This window comes from Melanostigma gelatinosum, assembly GCF_949748355.1.
Source record: "Melanostigma gelatinosum genome assembly, chromosome: 9".
Taxonomy (NCBI): domain Eukaryota; kingdom Metazoa; phylum Chordata; class Actinopteri; order Perciformes; family Zoarcidae; genus Melanostigma; species Melanostigma gelatinosum.
In genome coordinates this window covers 17380130-17403839 of record NC_136642.1, presented here as the reverse complement: position 1 = coordinate 17403839, position 23710 = coordinate 17380130, and the positions used below count along the sequence as shown (strand labels likewise).

General features: G+C 40.7%; 1 protein-coding gene across 1 annotated transcript in view; it reads right to left on the bottom strand.

Annotated features, from left to right (window-relative positions):
• The window catches only part of ulk4 (unc-51 like kinase 4), a gene marked incomplete at its 5' end in the record, with an annotated part of 65719 nt that overhangs the window by 28170 nt on the left and 13839 nt on the right, over positions 1-23710 (bottom strand). Inside the window, 10 exons of the mRNA XM_079275928.1 lie at positions 124-175; positions 2354-2448; positions 3008-3059; positions 4436-4492; positions 4877-4998; positions 5355-5488; positions 9216-9343; positions 10677-10862; positions 11688-11849; positions 20052-20135. Of these exons, the coding sequence (XP_079132054.1) occupies positions 124-175; positions 2354-2448; positions 3008-3059; positions 4436-4492; positions 4877-4998; positions 5355-5488; positions 9216-9343; positions 10677-10862; positions 11688-11849; positions 20052-20135 (1072 nt within the window). The remainder of the gene's footprint in view (positions 1-123; positions 176-2353; positions 2449-3007; positions 3060-4435; positions 4493-4876; positions 4999-5354; positions 5489-9215; positions 9344-10676; positions 10863-11687; positions 11850-20051; positions 20136-23710) is intronic.

Here is a 23710-nt window from a genome sequence, read left to right as displayed (position 1 = left end):
ATGTTTTACTCCCAAAAATATTTTTTTCAACAGCAATTACAATTTCTTTCCCTCTTTTGCAGTTTTGTATCTCTTCTCTCTAATTCTCTCCCAACCTTAAAAATGACCCTCCATCTCTCTTACCATTTCTGCTGAAAGCCAGTGTTGTCAGAGGAGGCAGGATGGCATGCACAACCTTCAAGAGACATAAATAGACAAACCTAGTCAAGTTGCAGTTTACATCCATCTCTGACTAAAATATTATTTTATCCTATTAGGCACGTTGACGTTAGACATGTTTTGTGAGGTCACAATGACCTTGATGCCGAATGTGAGGAAATTCCCTCGAGGCGGTCCTGACATATGAACGGGACGGATGTGTGGACAACACAACACAATGCCTGAAAAGGCATAAAAACCTTTACCCATGTCCCTCTGTAATGGTCCTTGACCAGGATACAACGTGAGAAGCTGATTACGGTACTATTACTCGATTGAAGCAATGCTAGAATCTGGCACAATTTCAAGCTGGTGTTGTATAAATTCATCTGCAGATAATGTCTCAGTGCCATGGCTGACATTCTGCACCAATAGAAAATCCCCTTGTAGAAATTGTAGCAGGTAAACCACTGCCAATGTACTGAGTAAAAGTTCATATTCAATCTCACTGCTTAACATAAACAGTTTAAGGTTTAATTTGGTCCTGTGTTCTCTCATTTGAGGCGGAAAAGTATATCAATAAAAGCAATTTCCGCCTTTCCTCTGAAAAACACTTAATATACAGCAAATGTAAAAACAGATATATTTTAGATCAAACTGAATAGAGGACACTGTTCTGTATAAATTCAGTGGGCATCAACCGCACAGACCACTGTCACGGAGGATCAAATTACTATGGAAATGCACTGTTGAATGATCTCTTTGATCACGCACAAATGTACTTCCGCAACTGTCAAAGTCCTTATTTAGGCATGGATCTGTAATGCATGAATTTGCATGATTACTAATATTACCATAGAAACAACACTAATGCTGAGTGAGTGTGTGTGAGGTCATTACATTGAAAGCCAGAGCGGGGAAACTACAAAGGATGTTGTCCACCACTTAATGGTGTGTGTATTTATATCACAACCATCAAAAGACTGGAGTGTGTGTGTGTGATGTGTGTGTTTGAGAGTGTGTGTGTGTGTATATGTGTGTGCGAACTATGGGGGGGCATGTCCCCTCACTGTCTGAAATCCTGTCTCGTCCCCATTTTCTGTTTTACAAATGAATTTCCTTCAATTTGCTTTATAGCCAATACAAAAATAGCAACATGCTATTTCATCTGTATTCTCACAGGACTAGAAAGGATGAAATGTTGTATATACTTTGTATTTTCCCTTTTTACCATTTGGAAATCACAGGCAACAGGGGACCTTCTGAAATTCTACTTCTTCTGGTAGACAAACCTCATGTATTCATTGTTGATTAGGACTGTTGAAGAACTACTTTCTTCCAATATACCTGCTGTGCTCAAGATTCTGTATATCATGAACTCAAAAATAAATAAGCTGTTGTTAGCATGTGGCTCCTGGATCCAGACTGTAGTCTATAAAGATGCTCAATATATCCAGGCAATCTGTTTCACTCATCTATGTTGTAAAAATGTAAAAACAATAATTTAAAAGGGGAAAAAAAGATGGTTGTGGAGGTAAAACTTACTTCAATCTTTACTTTGTGATGAGGATTCAGAGACATAACTAACTCAAACATAACTGTGTGTCCTTATCCAGCGGGCTATAAAAGTTAATCTGAGCTGGCTGGTGGTAATTAAAGTGTCTTCCTGTGTTATTGACTATCAGTAGCAGCAACCTCCTCTTTGCTCCTTCCTCTTTTCTTTTCTCTCCCTCCATCCTGTCTGCTTCCTGCTGCTCTCCACTTCCATACGTCAATAGTCATTAAACACAATCTCATAGGCCTATCCCATGCACACTCTCACACACACACACACACACACACACACACACAGTTCTGATGAGGCTCTGTTGGTTCAATAGTTGATTAGTGTCTTGCTTAATAGCGCACACGCTGACCTTCTGTGCTCTGGCCACGATTAGACAGCTTTACTAGCCTGGAACACACACACTGAATAGAAAACCATGGGGAATACATGAAATGGACAAAAACTGGAGATATTAATGGAGACACTTCAACATAGACCTGACAAGTCTTATCGCCCTCACATGTCCTCTGGAAGCTGCCTATCACAGCAAAGTAACGCATGTATTACTTGAGTACAACAGACAGACACATGAACACAAACTTACAGTCAGTGCTGTGTCAAGAAGACAGACTGGAAGGCAGTTGCATATTTGCTTGCATGCATACTTACAGCACTATGATGTGGAGTGATGAGAGCATGGTGCTGACTCAGGACTTCCACAATGGACAGAGATGTCTTAATCAACTCCTCGCATACTGCTGCACCTAACGGGAAATCAAATATCATTCAACTCTACTGAATCACCTCTTCAATAAAGGGGGAGGATGACCCGCAGACTGAGCAGTGACTGTGCTCCCTGTCACGATGGCTGGGTGTACCCAATTTGTGGAGTGCGGTTGATAGTATTGCCTTTGAGCAAGACACTGACCCTGCATCTTGCCTTGTGCACAAGCATTTGAAATGCAATACCACATCTGTCTCCCCAAGGCTGAATGTATCTTTCACATATCAAAATATTGTTTTATTTCAAAGATGTCTTGTGAGTTTAAGTACAGCGAGACAGTGCTTCATCCATTACTTTAGTAATGGATGACAGTTTTACTGATTTTGGGGAACAGGCATATAAAGGAGTATGAAGACCTATAAAAGCATCAGGTAAAATGATTGATGATGAACATAAAGATAAACATGTGGACAGAAGAAAAACACAATCCGAAACACATGAAAAGTGACAGCAGAGTTTGGTTCGGTCAAAGAAATTAAATATTATAGATTTTTATGCAACATGCATTCAAAAATTCAGTAATTTAGAAAGTAACTCACCCAAAGCACTGGTCAGATTTGTTTCATTGGACCCTATAGAGGTGATATAGTTCTGTGAGGAAGAGAGAAAAGACATATCGACAAAAGACTACGGTTTTGTTATTTTTTAGTGCTCTGTGATTAGTGGTGGTTTTCATCTTTCTTCAAACACGCACCTGGAATTTCACTAAACTGTATACTTTAACACAGGGGTGTCAAACTCATTTTCACTCTGGGCCACATCAGCATCACGGTCGCCCTCAAAGGGCCGGTTGTAACTGTAAGACTGTATAACTAACTTCTCCCGAACACATTGTTAAATAACTGTCTCTGCATTTGATTGTTGTTTATTCAAGTGTAAAAATATTGTACATGCAGTTATATAAATGAAAAATGATATTTAAACACATTTCTGTGATTATAACATAAATCATTTTAATTGAGGGTTAAGAAACCCACATTAGTCTATCAAAGATCAAACTATTAAAGAAAATAACAAAGACAAATATCATCAAACACAAGTTATTACATTAACTTTGTTCAAAGCTGTTTGTGTCACCTCTCTGCATCACTAATGTTCCTCCCTGTCATCGTCCCGTGCATGGCAGCTACATCCAAGAGCTGCTCACTGAGAGTCAGGTCTGATGAACATGGATAGATGATGTATCCGTGTTGTCTGTGCTTTCATCAACAGTTAATTAAAAACACAAGTACCTGCTCGTCTCTTAGCTAGCTGTGTTGTTAGATTGCTGCTAGTTCATGAACTCGGTCTGCGATGGTGTTTCTTCACAAACTGACATTTGTAAAAGTCTGTATCTGGTCGGAGCTCTGCTCACATACCTTTAGCATGCACTGGGCTGTAGCTGTGTAAATATATTCTGCTGTGATTGCAGTCTGCCTTTTAATTCTTGGACAGTTTGATGTTTTTCTTGGAGTTTAAATTTAGCGCCGTGTTTGGTGTCAAAATGCCGACGTGAATTGTATCCTTCATCACCGACACGCCTCATAACACAGAAGACAGACCCGTTTTTCTCCTTGAAGCACAAACATGTATTCGCTTTCCCATCTTTCATTACATTTTCTTCCCTTTGCATCCATTTTTCTCTTCGTGGACATTTTGGGATTATTTGTCGATCTTTTTCAATCGTTGGAAAACCTCTTTTCGGGTTGTTGCCTCTCCTGTCCACCTGTTGTGATAGTTTTAATGTCGGTACACAAACAACATGCTATCTCATAATTTCGACCATGGGGATACTTTTATTTTCAAGTCTAACTTTTAATTATTTTTTTTTTTGCTGGCGGATTCGCGGGCCACATAAAATGACGTGGCTGGCCTTGAGTTTGACACATAGTTTAACATGTTGAATTAATTGCATATTTTTTGACTTTTTTCTTTGCCTTCAATTTGTGAAACAATCTCATCCAAACATAATAATACCAAACACTTACCAGAAGAAATCCAATTTGAGCTAGAAACTCTTCGGATACAATTTGACATCGAAACACCTATGAGAGGACAGTCACAAAGACAGTCAGTGAAGAGCAGGAAGACACATAACTGTTATTTTTTGTTGCAGGTTTTAAACCCAAATGATGTTCAGTGTCACAGCACCTTCTGTAACCAGGTGTATCTACCCGGCCCGAACATAGACTTACAGTAACAAACCAGCAGTGCAGCGTGACATTAACAGTGTTTAGCAACATGCCTACACAGGCCACAACGACAGTAAATGGTAAATTATTGACTTTTTGAGGCAAAATGTGCAATACTGTGCTGAACAATGAGAATGGGTGCTGGTGATCTATGAGAAAATCAGATGTGGATTGCAAGAAAAAATGCAAGAACACTGTAATGAAACAATGAAGAAGACTCCTTAAGGTCCACGTTACCTGTGATGAAATAAGTTCCAGCACGACAGACATTGTAGGCAAAGTGTGTTTAAGCTGTCTGCTCTGAGCTGTAGATGGGTGCTTCCTCCCGATCACACCTCGCAATGCACATAAGACATCCTCTGGAGAGAGGAGAGGAGACAAGGAGACACAAGAGGAGATGAGAAGGAAAGAGCGTAGCAGCTGGGGACTTCATGTAATACAAAAGCACATTTTAATAAAAACCTCTTTCACTGTTAAAATGTAGCACAAAGAGAAGGGCACAGAATCACAATTACAGAATGTCTTTGTATTATTACAGATAATATTCACATTTGAATATTTTGTTTATCAAAACAATGATAAGTAAATTGATTTGTACAAGAACAGGCCCACTCATGCAGAGGGGTATTGTGTTTGTGTGTGTGTGTGTGTGTGTGTGTGTGTGTGTGTGTGTGTGTGTGTGTGTGTGTGTGTGTGTGTGTGTGTGTGTGTGTACCTAGTATCAGTAGTGCAGTGCCACTCAGATATCCAATCAGTAAATCCAGACACTGGGACAGGTATCCTAATTGGCTGGGGTTCTCTCTGAGGGGAGTGGGTTTGCGAAGGTCTCTCTCCAGGTGCATCACGAGTCTAGACAGAAAGAAACTCACATGCATTTTGACTCTGACTGCTTTCAGGGTTTCATCTTATTCTAGTCAATGAGCTACAATGTGGACTTGATGCATAAAAAGAAGGGAGGCAGGGAGGTTGGCCAAGAGAGAGAGAGAGAGACTGACAGAGGGCCCTGAGTTTGGGAATATTTGTATTCTTGTCCGACTGCTTCTATTCAACAGAAATCAATCATACTCTATTCACAAATTCATAGCAGAGCCAAAAGGTTACCACTGCTAACTGGTATTTATTACTGACACACAAAACACACCACATGTGTGTACAAGCACACACATGCAGAGATTCATTGAGGTCATATTAGTTAATTATTGATTCTAAGCTCTCGAGTGAGCATTGTGCAGCGGGATTACAAATTCAGTTCTTTTCCTCATAATGTTTCATAAAAGATTAGCAGCCATGATTCACAGTTAGATAGAATCCAACCCAGCTGCTGTTACTACAGTAAGGGTGCAGCACATTTCAGGGGAGCTCTAACAGTAATTTCTGCATTTTACGTTATTGTTATGGGTTTAGTGCAAAGCCTAGTAGGTACCTCCAACCTTAGACCCTCAGGTATGAAAGGAATTACTCCTATTAATATCTTAAAACATGTTATAGGTATTGAACACAATAACATTATCAAACAGTATGTATGTATTAAGTTGCCTCATGCATGCCATGCACCTTGTTTGGAGGGAATAGACGGTGCAGGAAGAGAAAGTGTCGGTTGTTTTGTGAGTGTTTATGTTTGCTTATTTTTCAAAGGTTGCCTAACGTGGACGTAAGGGTCCAATCTGTAATGATTTGAAGTGGTTACAGTCATGCTAGCAGCCCTGTGAGGCTGTGCTTCAGCATAGTGATGCTTTAAGATAAATACTAACATCACCATGCTAACATGCTCACAATGACGATGCTAACATATGTTCACCATCTTCGTTTAGCTCGTTAGCGTTCTAACATTTCCTAAGTACTTAACACACACATTACAGCCGAGGATGATGAGGATGTCATTAGTTTTGCCGGTGTTTAGTCATATGATGATGGTGTTAGCTCTGTGCCTGTCTGTCTCCCTGATAGACTTCTACCTGTGCGGTCCTCTTTAAGTCTTGCAGCCATGTTTCCCATTTGCTAAATAAAGAGAGACAAACTTGTCACCTCTCTGTCAGTCGCTGTGGGAGACTCACAAAGTGCTCACAACCAGCCGACCTACAAGGGGTCTGCTCTGTGTGTGTGTGTGTGTTGAAAGCCATCACACTCCGCTCCCAATGGCAATCTTGACACTTCCTCAGTGAGGCCTGAGCAAGTTTCTTTCATACAGACAAAAACACATACACACACACATATTTTCACGCCACTGAGGAGCTAATTAAACACAACGTGCCTGGGTGAGAGCAGGACTGAGAGACGTGCATGTGTGTGGTTGAATCATGCAGAGTGCTCGGTGGGAGAGAGACAAGCAGGTCAACTCTGACAGCTCTAACACAGTGAACAGAGGAAGAGCAAGTAAAAAGGACGGATAGCGAGAAAGTGTGTGCGTGTGTACGTTGAGTGCGAGAGAGAGACAGACAGAAATATATATATATATATATATATATATATATATATATATATATATATATATATATATATATATATATATATATATATATATATATATATATATCATGCATATGCATCTGATCATGTGAGCTATGCATATTTAAAGCTGCATTGCAAGTTAGTGTGGGGTGAAACACAGGACAACCAGCTAATGAACCATTTGAAGTTCCAGTAAAGTTACAACATACAGCAGCACAAACTGAATGTCCAGGGCACATACGTTCATATTATCATTCCCACGGCTGCTGTGCTAGTTAACGCAAAGGTTACACAGAGTACAGCCGCCTTGCCAACAGCCCCAGGCAGGGTTTTTATGAAGAAAGCCGTCCTTCTTAAAAGCAATCTGCTTTAAATACCAGAAAACTGTGCTAAAAAGCTGTCTGAGCGCTTGTATCCGAATGTGAAACCTCTGCTTCAAGATAAATCACTCTACAAAAGCATGCCTTGCCAAATTAGTTGGTTCAATAATCTACTAAATCTATAACTGTTATTGTATAACATGTCCACACTAAGTCAGTTAAATGTGAAAATCAAGCTTTTTCTCTTCGTCTACATGAGGCTGTTTTTCCACACCCAGAGGCATTCTAAAATGCTCTTCTGAGTAAATACATCTGAAACTACCATCTTGCATTTTAATGAGGACAGGAGAAAACTGATCTTTTGGAAATCAATGACACAAGCATGCTCAGACACGATCAGCTGCTGTGTTACATGTTAAGAGGTCAACTTTCGATTGCCTACAACAATCAAACAAATCTGTAGTGTGTACACAGGCCACAGTAACAGTGTTTTCAGATTTAGTAAAGTACTGTAAATGTAGACTCAGCATAGGTTACTGCATAACATCGAGCCACAATGAAAAGCTCTTCAACTTAGTGTGTCATCTTCCCGACCAAGTAATCAATAAATTACACGAGCCATCTGACTCGACTCTTGATCCAACAGCACTGCTTTGCTGGAACTAACTATTACAGTAGTTACAACAAATGCCATTTCTTCAACGAAAAAAAAATATGACAAAAACCTGGAGGAGAATTTTGGATTTGCCCCACCACACTGTATCGTGAAGAGGGAATTCAGTTTTAGCTATAGTGCAGCTGTGTAAGAGGATACAGTCTGGAAGCTACGGCTAAATAATTAAAGAGGAATCCCACCCTGAAATGGAATTCACAAATGGAATTTGTTTGTTCTCTGACAAAAAGTTCAGACTGTGTGTGAACATGGGCAACTACATTCCAGAGAAACTAATTAGCCAGTGGTCCGACAGACTGAGTGGAGCCATGAGTAAGTTTCACAAGGCCAAATCTCAGTATAGTCAGTTCGTAGGACTTACTACGTGGTAGGATAACAGACGCATCACTCTCAGGCAGAATAGTAAGCGCATATGTGTTATAACCGTGTTATAGTACAGTAAAATTAAAAAGAGCGTGACTCTTTAATTAACAAAATGAAGGGTCGCATAGATCGTTACTTTCTACAAAAGCGCACACACTCCAAGCCTATAAACTAGTGCTGGGCAAGTTAACGCGTTATTATCGCGTTAACGCATTCATTAATTGACGCCGACAATTATGTTATAGCGCGTTAAAGCATTTTTTTATTTTGAAAGTCCGTGGAGGAAGTATAGATAAACAAAAGCAAGACAAGCTAACACATGCTACATAGAAGTGGATATAAACTGCAGCCGGTTAGAATACACGGCGTTACAACGTGCACCAGCTGTTGCTCTCTGGAGACTACTGGACATCGCTGCGGTCAACTCAGCAGACACTTACATTTTAGTGCACCTATATGCTAAAATTCAAATTAAAGTGTTTGCAAACCTAATGTTATTGCCCTTTTGTTCATACAGCAGTACTTTTAAAATAAAAGTGCGCAATACACTATTTTTGAATTAATTATTGAACTTTGCCATAACAATGCGATTAATCACGATTAATCGCAAAAAATCCATGCGATTAATCGCCATTAAATATTTTAATCGTTACCCAGCACTACTATAAACATATAAATATTACATCTAGCTAGGACAATGTAATAACATATTACTGAGGGCGATACCATGTCTATGTGAATGAGTGTAAGTGGGCGTGCGTGAGTGTGTTACCTGTGTTGACAGCAGTATAGCAGTGTGTGTGTGTTGTCCTGTATTAGTGGAAGTAGCAGCAGAAATGCCTTGGCTCTTGTGACTGTGGATGGACTCTCAAGACAGCACAGCACCTTCAACACCAAATCCTACAAGACCCAAACACACGAATGAATAAAGTGAAACTGACTCTGTGCAATCCTAGATACTATGCTTTGATTCAAATACAAGCCAGCAACACTGCAAAGCAACACCTACATGTTTACATCCCAACTAAGTAGGTTGATTCAGAGTAGAACGAGAAGAGATGTTTGCACACTGTACACAGTGCTTTGTTCTCAGTTTATCGTGTCAAAATATATCCCTGCACTGTATCCAAATAATGTATGCAAAGAAATACGAAGATATTCTGTGCAACATTTTCCCTAAGGTAATCTGAAAATGTGTCGACTAAGAGGCAAAAATTTTAATCAGCTCAGACTCTACATTACACACACACACACACAACGCACGCGCACAAAAACAAACTTGTATGCCTACAGCTACTTTAGACATCCATTCACTCAGCATAAACTCAGCGGCAGTAGCTGGTCGTAAAAATTTGTGACTGGCCAACATTCATTACCATTATCATTATCACCAACACCATACGCTTCTGACTGTGTCTGTGTGAGTGTGTGAGCTAATGCGATAGATTGTGCACGCATGTGTGTCTACGGGGCGACACACCAAGTTAATTAATTTCAAAACCCAGTAGTGTGTGCCTAGCTGATAAGTCCCTCCCCACTACCCACAATGCTCTGCTGAAGTAGAAGGCTACGGCGCGTTCATTCAGCCAATTAGCCTAGATACTGACACACTCTACAAATTAGCGTATGTGTATGCTCGCACACACACACACACACACACAAACAGAGTTCTGTGTAAACAAACTCTTGGACTGTCTGTCTTTGTGCCAAGGGAGAGAAAAGGGGGGGTGAATGCATATCAGTGCATAATTAGAGCAGAGTTGAAGTACTAAGTTTGTATGCTGGTATTAAATTGGATGCTCAATGCAAATAAATTCAGTTCAGAGTCAATTACCAATGCTAGACTCAAAGTTAAAAACCTTCAAATCAATTTTAGCCCCTCTGCCTCACCAAGATTAGCACTTTGTATACACACTAGATGGGCTGTCTTGTGAAAAATTAAATAGGAAATACATCACAATCAGTTCGCTTACAGTTCATGAACTATAAGTGTGAGAGAGAGAGAGCGAGACAGAGAGAAACAGAGAGACAGACAGAGAGAAACAGAGAGAGTAAATATTTAGAGAATTTGAGAATGCTTCATTTGTTTCTCATGTTTTCAACAATGTGGTCCTTTGTGTGTGGGTTGTCTTTTGCCAGTTGATGTGTACTGTAATCCGTGTGTATTTGCATTTGAAATATTGCAATGTATTCTTACATTCTTATGCAGGTGTGCACAAGAGTATACACGTACCTTGCTCTGTGTGACGCGGTGTGTTTGGATGCTTGAGGTGAGTAGGGCAGCGGCCATAGCAGTGAGTAGATGCTGCTGGACCCTGGCACCTGCTCCACCCACGCCCTCCAAGATGGCTGCAGGGCCACAGGTGTCAATCACTGCCAAGAAGACTGCTGGGACCACCTGGGTTATCCTTGAAAGAGCCTGAGACATAGAGACAGACAGTTGAACACACATGTAGATAAAACATGTCATTCATGGATTGCATTCCCATTCCGGTGTAATGTCATGTTGAACTTGACGTCCCTAATGTTAAGGCTAATAACCAAAATGCATTTTTAATTCCACCCACTGCGCCATAAATCAATCCGATTCACCGTGTGACGATATTAAAATGCTGCATGAGGGCTAAGTTAACAGACGTGCATCATATTTGATGGGTTTAGCTCAAAAAAGAAAAAAGATTTAGCATCTTTGCCTGCTTTTACCTTGAGTTTCCAATAAGTATGTATCATTTATACGTTTTAAATATGTATTTAAATTTGTAGCAACAGCTTGCCTTTTACTTGAGTTAACCATCCTGTTTTGTGCGTTTGACGTCTTTTTGTGTTTGTGGGTTCCAAACACAGACTGTATATAAGAAGTGGACGTAGTCATCGTGACGTCACCCATTTGTTTGTGGACTGCGGTTTTAAAGCCTTGAGTTCGGCGATTTCGCCTTCGCCATCTTGGATTACGACCATCGACATGTTGGGATTTTTTTGCAGCCAATGAACGGAAGTTACCACATTTTGAATGCGGGGGAGTGACGTAGAGATGTACACGGCTCTGTTAACGGCAGCGATCTGCCAATCACAGTAGCCCCCCCCCCTAAAGCACACCCTGCTTTATGATCCATTTGTCTCTAAATGGGACCATTATTTACTAAATGATCATGCTGTGTTGAAGAAGACTTAAAACTAGAGATTGAGACCATAAACTCTTGTAGTGTGTATGTATATATGTCAGTGTTCAAGCATGTGAACTTACAGAGATGGCAGTGACTCTGACAGCCTCCACAGTGGAGTGGGTGAACAGGTACCACAGGGCGGACCCTATCTCTGTGGTAACCAGGTGGTGGGAGGGGCCAGAGACAGCGGTGGAAATGTTCTCTATGGCTTTAGCTGCCATGTGATGAACTATGGCATCATCCTGTGAAACAGACACACCAAGACTTTTGTATCATATAAATCCATTTGAGAACAACCAACTAGGACATTTTAACAAGTATGTTACATGTACTAATATATGTAAAGATGAATTTTCATACATGTGTGTGCAAGTGCACATGCATGCTACAGTAATAGAGCAGCAGCGAGTGGTTTGTGTCTAAAAAAGGATTTGTTTTCTTATTTTACATTGTTAAGCTACAAACTCAAAACTCGATTACTGAAAAATGTTATACACCGAAAGGCAGAAATGAACAAAGAACTAACACAATCACAAACTGACAATTAGATTAGCTCTCAACACCACCTCAATACAAAAACAAGAGAGAGGTTGCCTCCGTGTGTGTGTGTGTGTGTGTGTGTGTGTGTGTGTGTGTGTGTGTGTGTGTATGTGCGTGCGTGTGCGTGTGTGTGTGTATAAGTTAGTGTGCGTGCGTATGGGTATGTGTATACTGTATGTGCCCACACACCTTATCCTGAGGAGAGAATAGTTGTTTGTGTTCAACAATGGGGCCAGGCTAATGAAATCTGTGGCTGAGGAAATTAGTTTTCCAGGAAAGTCATTGTGGAGAAAGACAGGAAGTAGAACAGAAGTGATTGCTTCTGTCAGGTTATTATTGTGTTTCACTGTGTTACATCACTTAGATGCCACTCTAGATATGAGATACAATAGAGTCTATTCATAGAACCCAGTTAATGATATTTTGTGGCAAAGGTTGATAATAACAGCTGAAACATGAATTTAATCACGGCAATTTATCGTGGCAATTCTGAAAAGTGGTGCAGGTGAGAGTTGACGATGTTCCACACATAATAACTGCACTGACTGTCCACACATGTAGTGTATATGCAATGCACAACATTTAAGAAATTAGAGACTTATGACAATCACAGTGATACTCCATTGCAAATCTGTATTTTTAATATGAAACTTTGAGTTTGAAAACTGGCTGTTCAAAGTTTCTTATCACACAAGTGCAGCTGTTGTCAGCTTGAATTCATGTCATCTACAATGGACCCAAATGATGACAAATCTTTGCACAATCCATTTCTCTGCTGTCCATCTGTGTGCTCAGTACGTTTCACACAGCCATAGCTTCGGTGTAATATGGTTAAATAAACTACTTATGTTTCATATTCTCCACCTCCTCAAAAGCTCCAACACTCAGTACACGGACGGACAGCAGATGTAGATTGTGTGGATTAGGAATGCAGGAATTGGTTTAAAAACTGTGACCAGAAATTTAAATACACTTCAATGAAATGTGTCACCTTGTTTATCAATCATATTAGACATCAATTGAAACTGCTGTGAGTCAGAAAGAGCAGACTGTCGATGCAGGTGATACTGTAAGCCCTGCGTTTTTATCACTTACACCACATTTTAAATGGAGAAAAGATTTACCTCGACCCCATCAGCCTTAAACATCTGCACTGTGCAATAACAGCAGAGTAGTGGCCCTACTGCCCTGCAGAAACCTTGTGTCCTGAAACAAAGATAACCTTTCTGAAAAATCTTGATTCTCTTATGGAGGCAAGGATGAACCTCTGACATAACAATGCACCAATGGTCCGGCTGTGATTCACAGTTATTCAACATTTTATAGAAATTAAAACACAGCCTATTCACACACATGGGGACTCTAATCATAGCTGGGAGCTAAAATAATCTAGTACCCATCAATCCAATATAGGACATGACATTCTGTATTCAACAAGGGACTACGCAGCATGACAACATAATGAATCCTCCGGCACCCCTGCGGGAACCAGTAGAATGGTCTGTTCCAGCATTCCCTAGGCCGTGCGGGCCAGCTCACTAATTAGCCCACGGGGGAGCACCCACTGTCTGTGTGTTTAATAGACTGTAGCCCTGCCAGGGACTACACAGAAAGAGACAGAGGGGGAGACTTAGAGAGATGGAGAGAGAGAGGGGGAGACTGAGAGAGAGCGAGAGCGAGAGAGAGAGATCCTTACATGTGGTGAGAAACAAGTAGCTCATGCAAGAAACTCCATCATTATGATGCAGAGGAAGAAATGCAGGAGACGGAGGAAAGAGCAAGTTACTCTCATTATAATTTCTCCCAGCATGAGGAACAAGTTCATCCGAGAAACACACTCATTATATTAGACTCCGTGTCCTACTTCAACCTCACATATTCAGAGAGCCAAAGTTAAAGAAATTAGAGTAAAAATGTTGCAACGGCTTTCCTTAGAACTTGGCTACAAGGTCATTTTAGATTTTATTTTTCCTCACACACAAGACTTTGCCAAGTCTCAAGGTACATGATGAGAGATCTGTAATTTTACAGGACACGATATGAATAATAAAATCACACTACTTTTTTCTCACAATACCAAAATGTCTTAAAAGCTGCGAGCTAGTGAGTATACAACCAAACGGACCAAATTTAAACACGGCCTCCATACAATAGTTGTCGAGACATTTCACTAAGAATCAAGAATGTCAACTTTTAACATTTAGTGGGAGAGGAAAAGTCAGGAGATGAACAAAGTCATCAAATATGATATATTTTATTTATAGTTTTCTGAGATAGTAATGTTCACAATCAAATCCCAACCTGCTTGAATCATTTTACAGATAGCTGGAGTGACGGCACCGCTCCTTGTCTTCACTTGACAACACTCACTCTCTGAAGCTCTCGTACTGCTCGAAATGTCCCTCGAGTGTGAGGGGCGGAGTAAATCAGATACAAGGTGTTTGAAGAATTATGAAATATATGAATAATAGTAAATACATGTCTAACAATACATTACACAAACAGTGACTGTAGAAAAATGACTTGATGGTTATTGAAGTGTTAGGACACCCTGTTATTGAGTAGCAGAAAACGTTTGGATTATTCATATATTAGTTATCTCAAAGATCAGAAGTGTTTCTCTGATTCAACTGCTTCTACTACTCTGCATCTCCTCATTGATGTTCGGTATAGATTCTATAGAATCTGTAGGAACTAACATTTGGTAGATTCAGAGCATGATGTTCAGCCTTCTAAAGGTATCATGGGGCAGATGCAATTGAATGGCATACACACTAACTTCAATTGATAACTTGACTAACTTCAATGATTATTGAGTATGTACTTTGTAATCTTAATTTAAAACTAGTAAAGATGGATATAGTACTATTGCAAAACATACATTCTTCAATTGCTGGTTTCCTGGATTTGAATTTGGCAATTGATAAAAAAAACATCTATTTTATCTTACTGGTGTATCCGGTTTAAACAGGATTTCCATCTTTTTTGTCAAGTTTCAACATGACTAACTGGCTTCCTGGCAACTGGATTGAATAAAAAAAAAATCTCCCTTTTTTTGTGGCTCAGGGCTGTCAGATACGATTTACGCACTTTGATCCTCTGGCTAAAAAAAGTTGGAAAAACCTCTGTTCCAGATGAAAAGAGTTAAAAGGCTAGGCAGATATGGAACAATAAAATCCTGTCTTCAAGTGTCAATCAGTAGATTAGTTTTATATCCAAACATGTTTGCACCTGGCCTCTGAGTCTCAAGTAGAAAGAGCGCACATCACAAAAAACGACATCACATGACTTGACGCAGGATCTGTGTCTGCCTGTGTGTGCGTGTTCACATGTCTGATGTGGTTTCCTCTGTAATTAAAGTCCTTCAGAAGCCAGTGCACCTGGTTTTGAATGAGCCCCTATGGCAAAGACACAGACACCATCTATCAGCCTCACACAGAACATCTAACACCTCTAATAGACACACGCAAAGAGAGAGAGACAGACTGTCTGATTAACAGGCTAACAGACGGGGGCATGGAGGAAGAGGAAGGGACATGTGGACAAAACAGCAGAAAAGAGCAACAAGACAGACCAGCAGACACACAGACGATCACATGTAAAATAACGCGGGAAACCAGACAAGGAGACAGACAGATAAAGAAACAGAAATACAGGCAGGTAAATAGAGACAAAAAACAGTATGGGAAAACAACCTTGCATAGGAAAAGGACAGGCTAATATGAAAGGAAGGACAAGTGGACAGACAGGTTCATAAACATGTTAGTAGTTATCATCTTTCCCTCTTCTCTGTGCGTAATAGACGATGCAAACCAATACAACACAGTAACCTTGTGTGCGTGTGTGTTTGTGCGTGCATGCACATGGAGTGGTCATCTTATGTTAGAGACACAAGGGTAGGACCCATGACTGTCTTAGTGATACCCCCTCTGTTCTCTTCTCCTTTGTGGAAGATATGGATAAATCATTAATAGGCTCACCGCTGCCGTGTGTGTGTGTGTGTGTGCCTTCTGCCCCCTGGCTTCTATCACTGTAATACTGTTCACACATTATTTCTGTGGCACACACACACACTTTCCATCATAGGCAGCAGAAGCATCATCTTGTTCAGACTCATAAATAATTTCCTGCAGCTCAAGTCTGGCCTGGAAACCTGCCTTTCACTCTCCCTCTCCAAGTACAACTCTCTCTCTCTCTCTCTGACTCCCTGCCATCTCCTCTCCTTCTCCCAATGCACTGATGCTTCTCTCTCTCTCTCTCTCTTCCTCTCCGTCATTCCCTGCCATCCCCCACTATCCCCCTGTCCACTGGTAAAACCACCATGCTCGCATTGGCTCTGTGCCCCCCCCCCCCCCAGTCGACCCCTTCTTCTACTACAACAATCTCTATCCCTCTCTCCAGTGCTTTACTTGTAAATCAGGAGAACTCTCAACAGCAGCAGAGGGGGCTGGGGTGATCCATGGGGTCAGAAACCGCTTAAAAAAAAATCACACTGCCTGGAGCGCATTAGACAGGGTATTGGCGCTGTTTCTCAAAGCTGTCATGCAATAAACAGTGTGTGGCACTGGATTTACATTTAGCACATCGGTAGACAATCGCCTCCTCCAGACAAACACGACATGAGAAATGAATCAGTAAACATTGGAGACACCACTTCAGTAATAAACCTAAAATAACAAGTATACAGGCTGCCTGGTCACATATCAAATCAGACAATAAACAAAAGGTCTTCAGTGATCAGGCAAGAGCAGTTAAAACATCCAATGTGTTATTTATGCTTTTGTGCTATTTAAGAGGAAATTAATTCTGCATTGTAATACAGTAAGGCCACAGCAAACTGCTACCAACTTTGCATGCCCTACACAGTGTAACAGTGCACACAACTATTTCGTTTTCAACCACAGGTCAAGTAAAAGCAATACATAAAATCAATATTTCTGAATCTTAAATGGCCCGTCCAATATTTGACTTGTCTTTGTAGGGGGGTTAGCTAGCTCAAATATCTTAGGAAAGCTGCAATAATCAATATTGTTTTATAAAAAATCAATCAAATGTGGAAGGTGTTGCATGTTGTGATGGACTCGCAGATAATCACCGCCAAACTCTCCAGGCTACATCCACACTATACGTCCACAGTACGCCGGAGTTTTGGAACCCCTAAAGCAGAGACGTTTGAAAACGCTGCTGACGCCGTTGGGTTGCATTTTAGTGTGGACGGACTTAGCATTCACAACGAGTCCTTCCCTGATTCCTCACGCCACCAGAAGACAACAAACAACATCAACCTTTTATTACCGAGCAATTACCAGCAGTTCATTTAACGTGGACAACACATTACAGACGGTGCTGACCTTGTTGTCTATGCTAGCAGCTTTAGTGCAGTTAAATTCTGCATTTTAATATGCTACAACTGCCCTCGTGCGCAGGAGGCAAGCTATTATTCAAGCAATTTGCGAGCAGCATGTCCGGCAGCATCATCAGCCCTACGGAGCGACGGGAGCGAAGGCTTTGAGGAGGGCGATGGAGGACTTTTATTTTTCTTATCTATGCTTATTTTATTCTGCATAACTATTGTAAAGTTCACAAAGAAACTGCAAACGAACAAAAGCATAAACGCTGCTCTCCAGTATGACAGCCACTCAAGAGCAAGACCTAAAGGCAGCCTAATACAATGTGTCTGTTAGAATAAGTGTGTGAGAATTACATAGGAACAAGACCTTCTATTATAGGTACTACAGTAATACTTGGTTGTATTTTCTGTAATTAAGCAACCAACCAACGTTTCAGGTGTGTTAGTGTAGACAGAGATTATTTTGAAATTACACGCTTGTGTGTACAGAGTTGTTTTAAAATGCAAACGTATGAGTGTAGATGTTGCTCAGCTACTCTACATAAAATGTTTTTTCAGCCCGCAACTCCTCTCATCAAACTCATTTTGATCAGCAGCAAGCAGCTGCTTTCAGCAAATAAACAAACAACTCAAAAAAGAACTGTATGCTGCAGTAACTTCCCAGCACCGAATAGCAGACACAGTTAGTAACTAGCTGGTGAACATAGGAGAGCATCTAGCAGCTATTTCCCCCTCAGCAATAGGTTGGGACCAAAACAGAGCTAAAACATGTATTCACATGCTTTCCTTCCAAGCCTAATCTATTCCAAGCAGAGTGCATTAGTTGGCTTTTGGGAGGCTCATCACAGAGTGATGGTTGATGAGTGAGTGACCACTCAAAGTAGTTGGCAAGCTAAACACGAACATGCTAGCTAGCAGGGAACATTCCACAAAAACCTGGCAGGTAGCAGGGCGCTAACTGGACGTTAAGTTACAGGAACTCTGTTTAACATACAAGAGACTATTTGTATCATCGACTCCTGTCTCACAGTTTCTGCAAACCACACCATTTGTTTCTGGGAGGAAATCCAATGATAGCAGCGATGCCTTTGCAATGCAATTACTTGAATTGTCTGTGATAAATGCTGGTGTGGCTGAGCCTGGAGTTTCCCGTATTCCTAAAATATTCCGCAAACATATGGCATTTCAGCATTAGGAAGTCATATATCTCAACAGCGCAAATATACCGGTAGGTCTCTGGAAGTATAGTATGGTATAGTGTGATCACCTTGTTAACTCCAGGAAATGTAATGCCCATGAGACAAAGTCAGACTATTTAGACGGCTCTGTAATATAATAGCAAATATACTTGTGCAGCCACGGGGAAAACAGCCAGTCAGGGAGAGACAGGCTGGAGAGAGGGAGGGGAGAGGATGGTGAGAGGGAGAGATGGAAAGAGAGGAAGGCAGGTTGGGTCTGGGGATGAGTGTCTGGTCCCAAAGGCTGTGCGTGTTTGTGTGTGTGTGCGTGTGTGCACGTTTTTCCGTCAGCCTACTCTCACAGCTCAATAATGATAAATAAGTCAACCTCCTTTCCCCTCCCTTCAACCCCTCCCTCTACTCCTGTCACACACACCCCTCTTCTGTTCAACCCCCCCCCCCAATACACTCCCAGTGGTAATGAAGCAACAGTAGGTACTAGCTGACAACTGTGCAGGCCAGAGTTTCATCTACATTCATTCTGATATAGTGGGCTACCACAGTAAGACCCCTCCTAGAAAAACAACATCCATCCATCCCCTTCTCTCCCTCAACCTGTACCCTGTATCAAGCATGGTGTGATGTGGAAGCACTCAGCTGTACACAATTTGATACAAAAGGAAGTAAACCAAAACTCAAACGTGTAAGTAGTCAATGTTAAAACCTCAGTTCTTCTAGTTGCAACAAATTAAGGAGGAAACAGTCACATGAAGAAGCACGAGGTCCCAACCAAAATAAGACCAGGCCAATCTCAAACATTGATACATTACCTGAATACTTAGAAAACAGATTTTAGGGAACAGCTTCATCACTGGAGACATCTGTGATATTTTGTTATACTATGATACCAACCAAAGTCATCATTTGTCTTTTTTTAATGACAAAACATGAGGGGAGGCATAATTAAATAGAAGTAGAGAGCAGAAAAATATAAGAAAGAAAGCTATCTGTATTTCTGCTCCATCTACTGGATGTGCGTGTCTGGAGGGTCCTAATTGCTGCTGAGGTCAGGCTGCTGAGCAGTAAAGGGTTGTGTTTGATGCAGGTAAGTGTGTGTGCGTGCATGTGTGTGTGACTGCTCTGCATGCCCTTGACTTGCAGCTGGCAAACAACGCTTTAGGCCCACACAGCTGCCTCATCATTACTGTTCACAGGGTTCCCCTGCCACACACTCGTGCACACACACACACACACACACACACACACACACACACACACACAAACTCGCAGACACACAGAGTGAGAGAGACTTAGTCACAGCTACACAGGCACAGACACAAAAACAGACTCACGCAGACAGACACGGAGACACTCACCCCTTCCCGCAGGCTCCTCATTAAGCCAGTGTAGGCGGCAGCGGGAACGAACCACAGTCCCTCTGGGGAGCCTCTCTTCTTCTCCTGATAGAGAGACATAGAAAAGACAGGGAGAAAAGGGTGAGAGGAGAGAGGAGGAGGGGTACAGATGAGGTTGGGGGGGTGGTAGAGTGGGAGTAAAAGAAAAGCAGAGAGATAACGTGGAGGAGCAAGTAGAGAGGAGTGAGGAAAAGGGCAAGAAGAGGAGAGAAGGGTCATGACATCTTGATTATTTGGTTACCACGTCGGTGCGCGAACATGCTTTCATAGCTACGTTCTTTAAAATACTGAATTCACTGAGTAAAATAGTAAGTGTAAGCATAATGTGTTGTTTTATTTTGCTTGTTTGTGTACTTAATCACTCATATTTACAAGAGATAAAAAAAGAAATAATTTAAACTTTCGCTATACTCATGACAGTTTTCATTTAACATTCACAGGACTGCAGATGCTAGTACTTTCTAATCTTCTATTAACTACTGATTCAACAAATAATTAATCTTTTTGTCTAAAATATGTCAGAAAAAAAAGTCTATCGTAACTTTCCAAAATTGTTCCATTTAAAACTATAAAAAACTGAGAGAAGACGCAAATTACCGCATTTGACAAACTAGAACCAGAAAAGTTTGGCAGCTTTGCTTAATAAATGACCTAAATTATTTGCCAATTTCTTTTGTTGATTCACTCTTATTCATCTGATCATGTTGTAAATGTGTATCTTTCTTGACAAAATCTGTTACATATATACACACTGTTAAACCAGCGCTGTCTTACCTTCCATACAACTGTGATTCATTCAGCCAATGTTTCTATCGCTTCATGAAACAATGCCCCTTCTACTGCTGCTGTGCTCGGCTTTAGGCTATTTCTGACCTTGAGGATAACGACAGCACTGGAGGCTATAGCTAATCGTTGTCATTGACTGGTTCTGCAGAAGAAGACGGGACAAACTGGCTGATTTTACCAGGGGACACTACAAGGGACATTCCATATTTCTCAAATAAAACTGTTTCTCCTGCCATTAAACAGACAAAGTGATTCCATCTGTCAGTTTGGGATTTTCATTAGAATTAGTTGTAATGAAGATATTTGCTGCAGCTGATGCTGTTCAAGGAACTTCATCATTAACATGTATTCATTTTATTCAGTAAAAGGTTTCAACACCATGTGCTGTAAATGATGCCTCAAAGAATGGAATCGGTATGATCCTCAGCTGTGTTTTCTGTGGCCATGTACTATTCTAAGAAAGTGATGCCTAACTGTGCCCACCATATGGGAATAGTCTGATAACTTTTTTCAGTCTAAAGTCAAATAAAAGTTGATGTTTCTGTGATTATAACCTTGAGAATAGAGGCAACAATGCAGCTGATCGTTGACACTGACCAGGAAACCAACCAGACAGCCAACCAGTCCACCGAGGGACTCAGGAAAGACAACTCTACAAATCAAATAATTACTTTATGCATTTGTTTAGAGCTATCAACTACTTGACCGTCTCTGCTGGAGGGGCATCACATTCTAGACTGAAAAAAGTGATAAGTCTGAGACAGAAGCCCACACGGAACTAAAAGTTGTAAAAGTAAACGACTTTTTTCAAAATCGAATCCTCATCCAAAGCAGGTGGTGTTTCAACAGGAAGGTACTTTAAAGACCTAACTAATCACTAGCTTTGCTTAACATGAGAAGCCTGCACTAAGCGCTCTCTAATCAGGACTCTTGAACCTGTCATAGAGCTACAGATTAAAATTGTCACTGAACTTTTTGGAGTTTATTTTAAAGTTCCAATCCTAAATCAAAAAACCTACAGCAAATTATTTTCACTGAAAAAACAAGCGAGAGGCTTCAGGGACAAACCTAAATAATGAAGATCGCAGTATTGACAAGTTCCGATGTTAGTGAAGCTTTTTATTTGTACTTTTTAATGTTGTGATGTCATCTGCTCTGCTCACTCCATCGCGCTGAGCTCCTGCAACTACACGCTCACACATACATATGTAGACACAAACACAGACACACAAAGTGGGAGCAGATATGCTGCTGTGGTGACGTTAACCTGGTGAAGTGAAGATTACTCGAGTTGACGGCAACTGCGCTTGTTACTCTATGTGCAAGTTAAAAGCCAATACTTTATCAATACACCTGTGAACATGTAAATGAAAGTGAAACCTAATTCAATCGGCCACCGCCGCTATGTTTACACAAGCACAGCATGAACGATCGGCCAAAAGGTTTCTTTTGTAAACTTCTCTGCCGGCTGAGACAAAGCAGCCAGGAGGACAGAAGACAGGAGGAATGACCGATACCGATGGATGTCTCTGTTCTTCATTCTTTATAAACTTCACTCAGAAATGTTATTTATTGTATTGACATTTTACATTTGTTTCCAGTGAGATATTAATGACTTTATATAATTACTTTGCTGTTGTAAACATAACATAACTGTTGCTGCTCTAGAAACAATATTTAGCTCTATCTAAATTATAGTTTTTATTTGTTTTACAATCGAATGTATCTTTTTCAGATTTAGTCATGTAGAAGAACCAAGTGTTGATGAGAGTAGCTCCTAGTTGTACTAAAATCCTATGAGGTACCTCTCCTCCTCAGTTCTCCGACACCCTTGGAGAGTGAGGGGCTGAGCTGAGCGGTGTTTAGTTAGTTGCAACCTGCCACAAACCACTAGATCCCATTCAAACTTACACACTGTCCCTTTAAGGAAGAGGTTCCAGAAAAAAGTGTGAAAAAAAATGAAAACGTGTTTGGAGTTTGCCAAAAGGCATGTGTGAGACTCTAGATGTGTTTTCTTTCATACCATTTGTTCTTTGAGCAATGTTTCTTTATCATTTCACTTCACCAATTTCAACTATTTTGTGTAGGTCCATTACATAATACCCAAAGAAAAATCCATTTTCATTCCAGGTGGTAATACAACAAAATTGAGTGGGGTAAATACTTTTGCAACGCACTGTAACGGCTCATTCAATGAAGTGTAGAATAACTCAAATCAAGTATAATCTGTCACCCTGAAACTTAAGTGGCATTGTGCCCATTATCCTGAAACATGTTACAGAATAATGTTACAGAATAATCTCTCCATGTATGTGTGTGTATGTTCAGTGAAGACCCTTTAACTTCGCTTTTGTGTTTCATTTTCCTCCTGTAACTAACACACATTTACACTCTAAGGTACTGCTCTGAGCGAGGGACAGGAATCAGATGATTTTATAGCGTTATTATTGGTGAAGAACACATTGGCATCCATGGTAAAAACACTAGCTCTTGCAGGAGCCGAAAAGTCTATTTATTAAGAGCTGTACTGCACTGATGAGATTCCCCATGGCTTCAGGAGAGTAATAAGTGTAATCAGGCAGCGTGATCGATTTTTGAAGGTTATCCATCAGTCTTGTAAATAAAATTCTTGCTCTTAATCGACTTGGCTGGCTAGATTGAGGTTAACCAGAAATAAATTGGGATCACCTTTTCTAATGAAGTCAAACAAAGCCTCCTTCACTCTCTCTTGTAATGTTCAGGGCTGGGGGTCAATTCGCTTTCAATTCAATTTAGTCAGCATGTTAATTTGAACTCCATCACCTAATGACAGAGCACTCAGTTTCATCAAGATT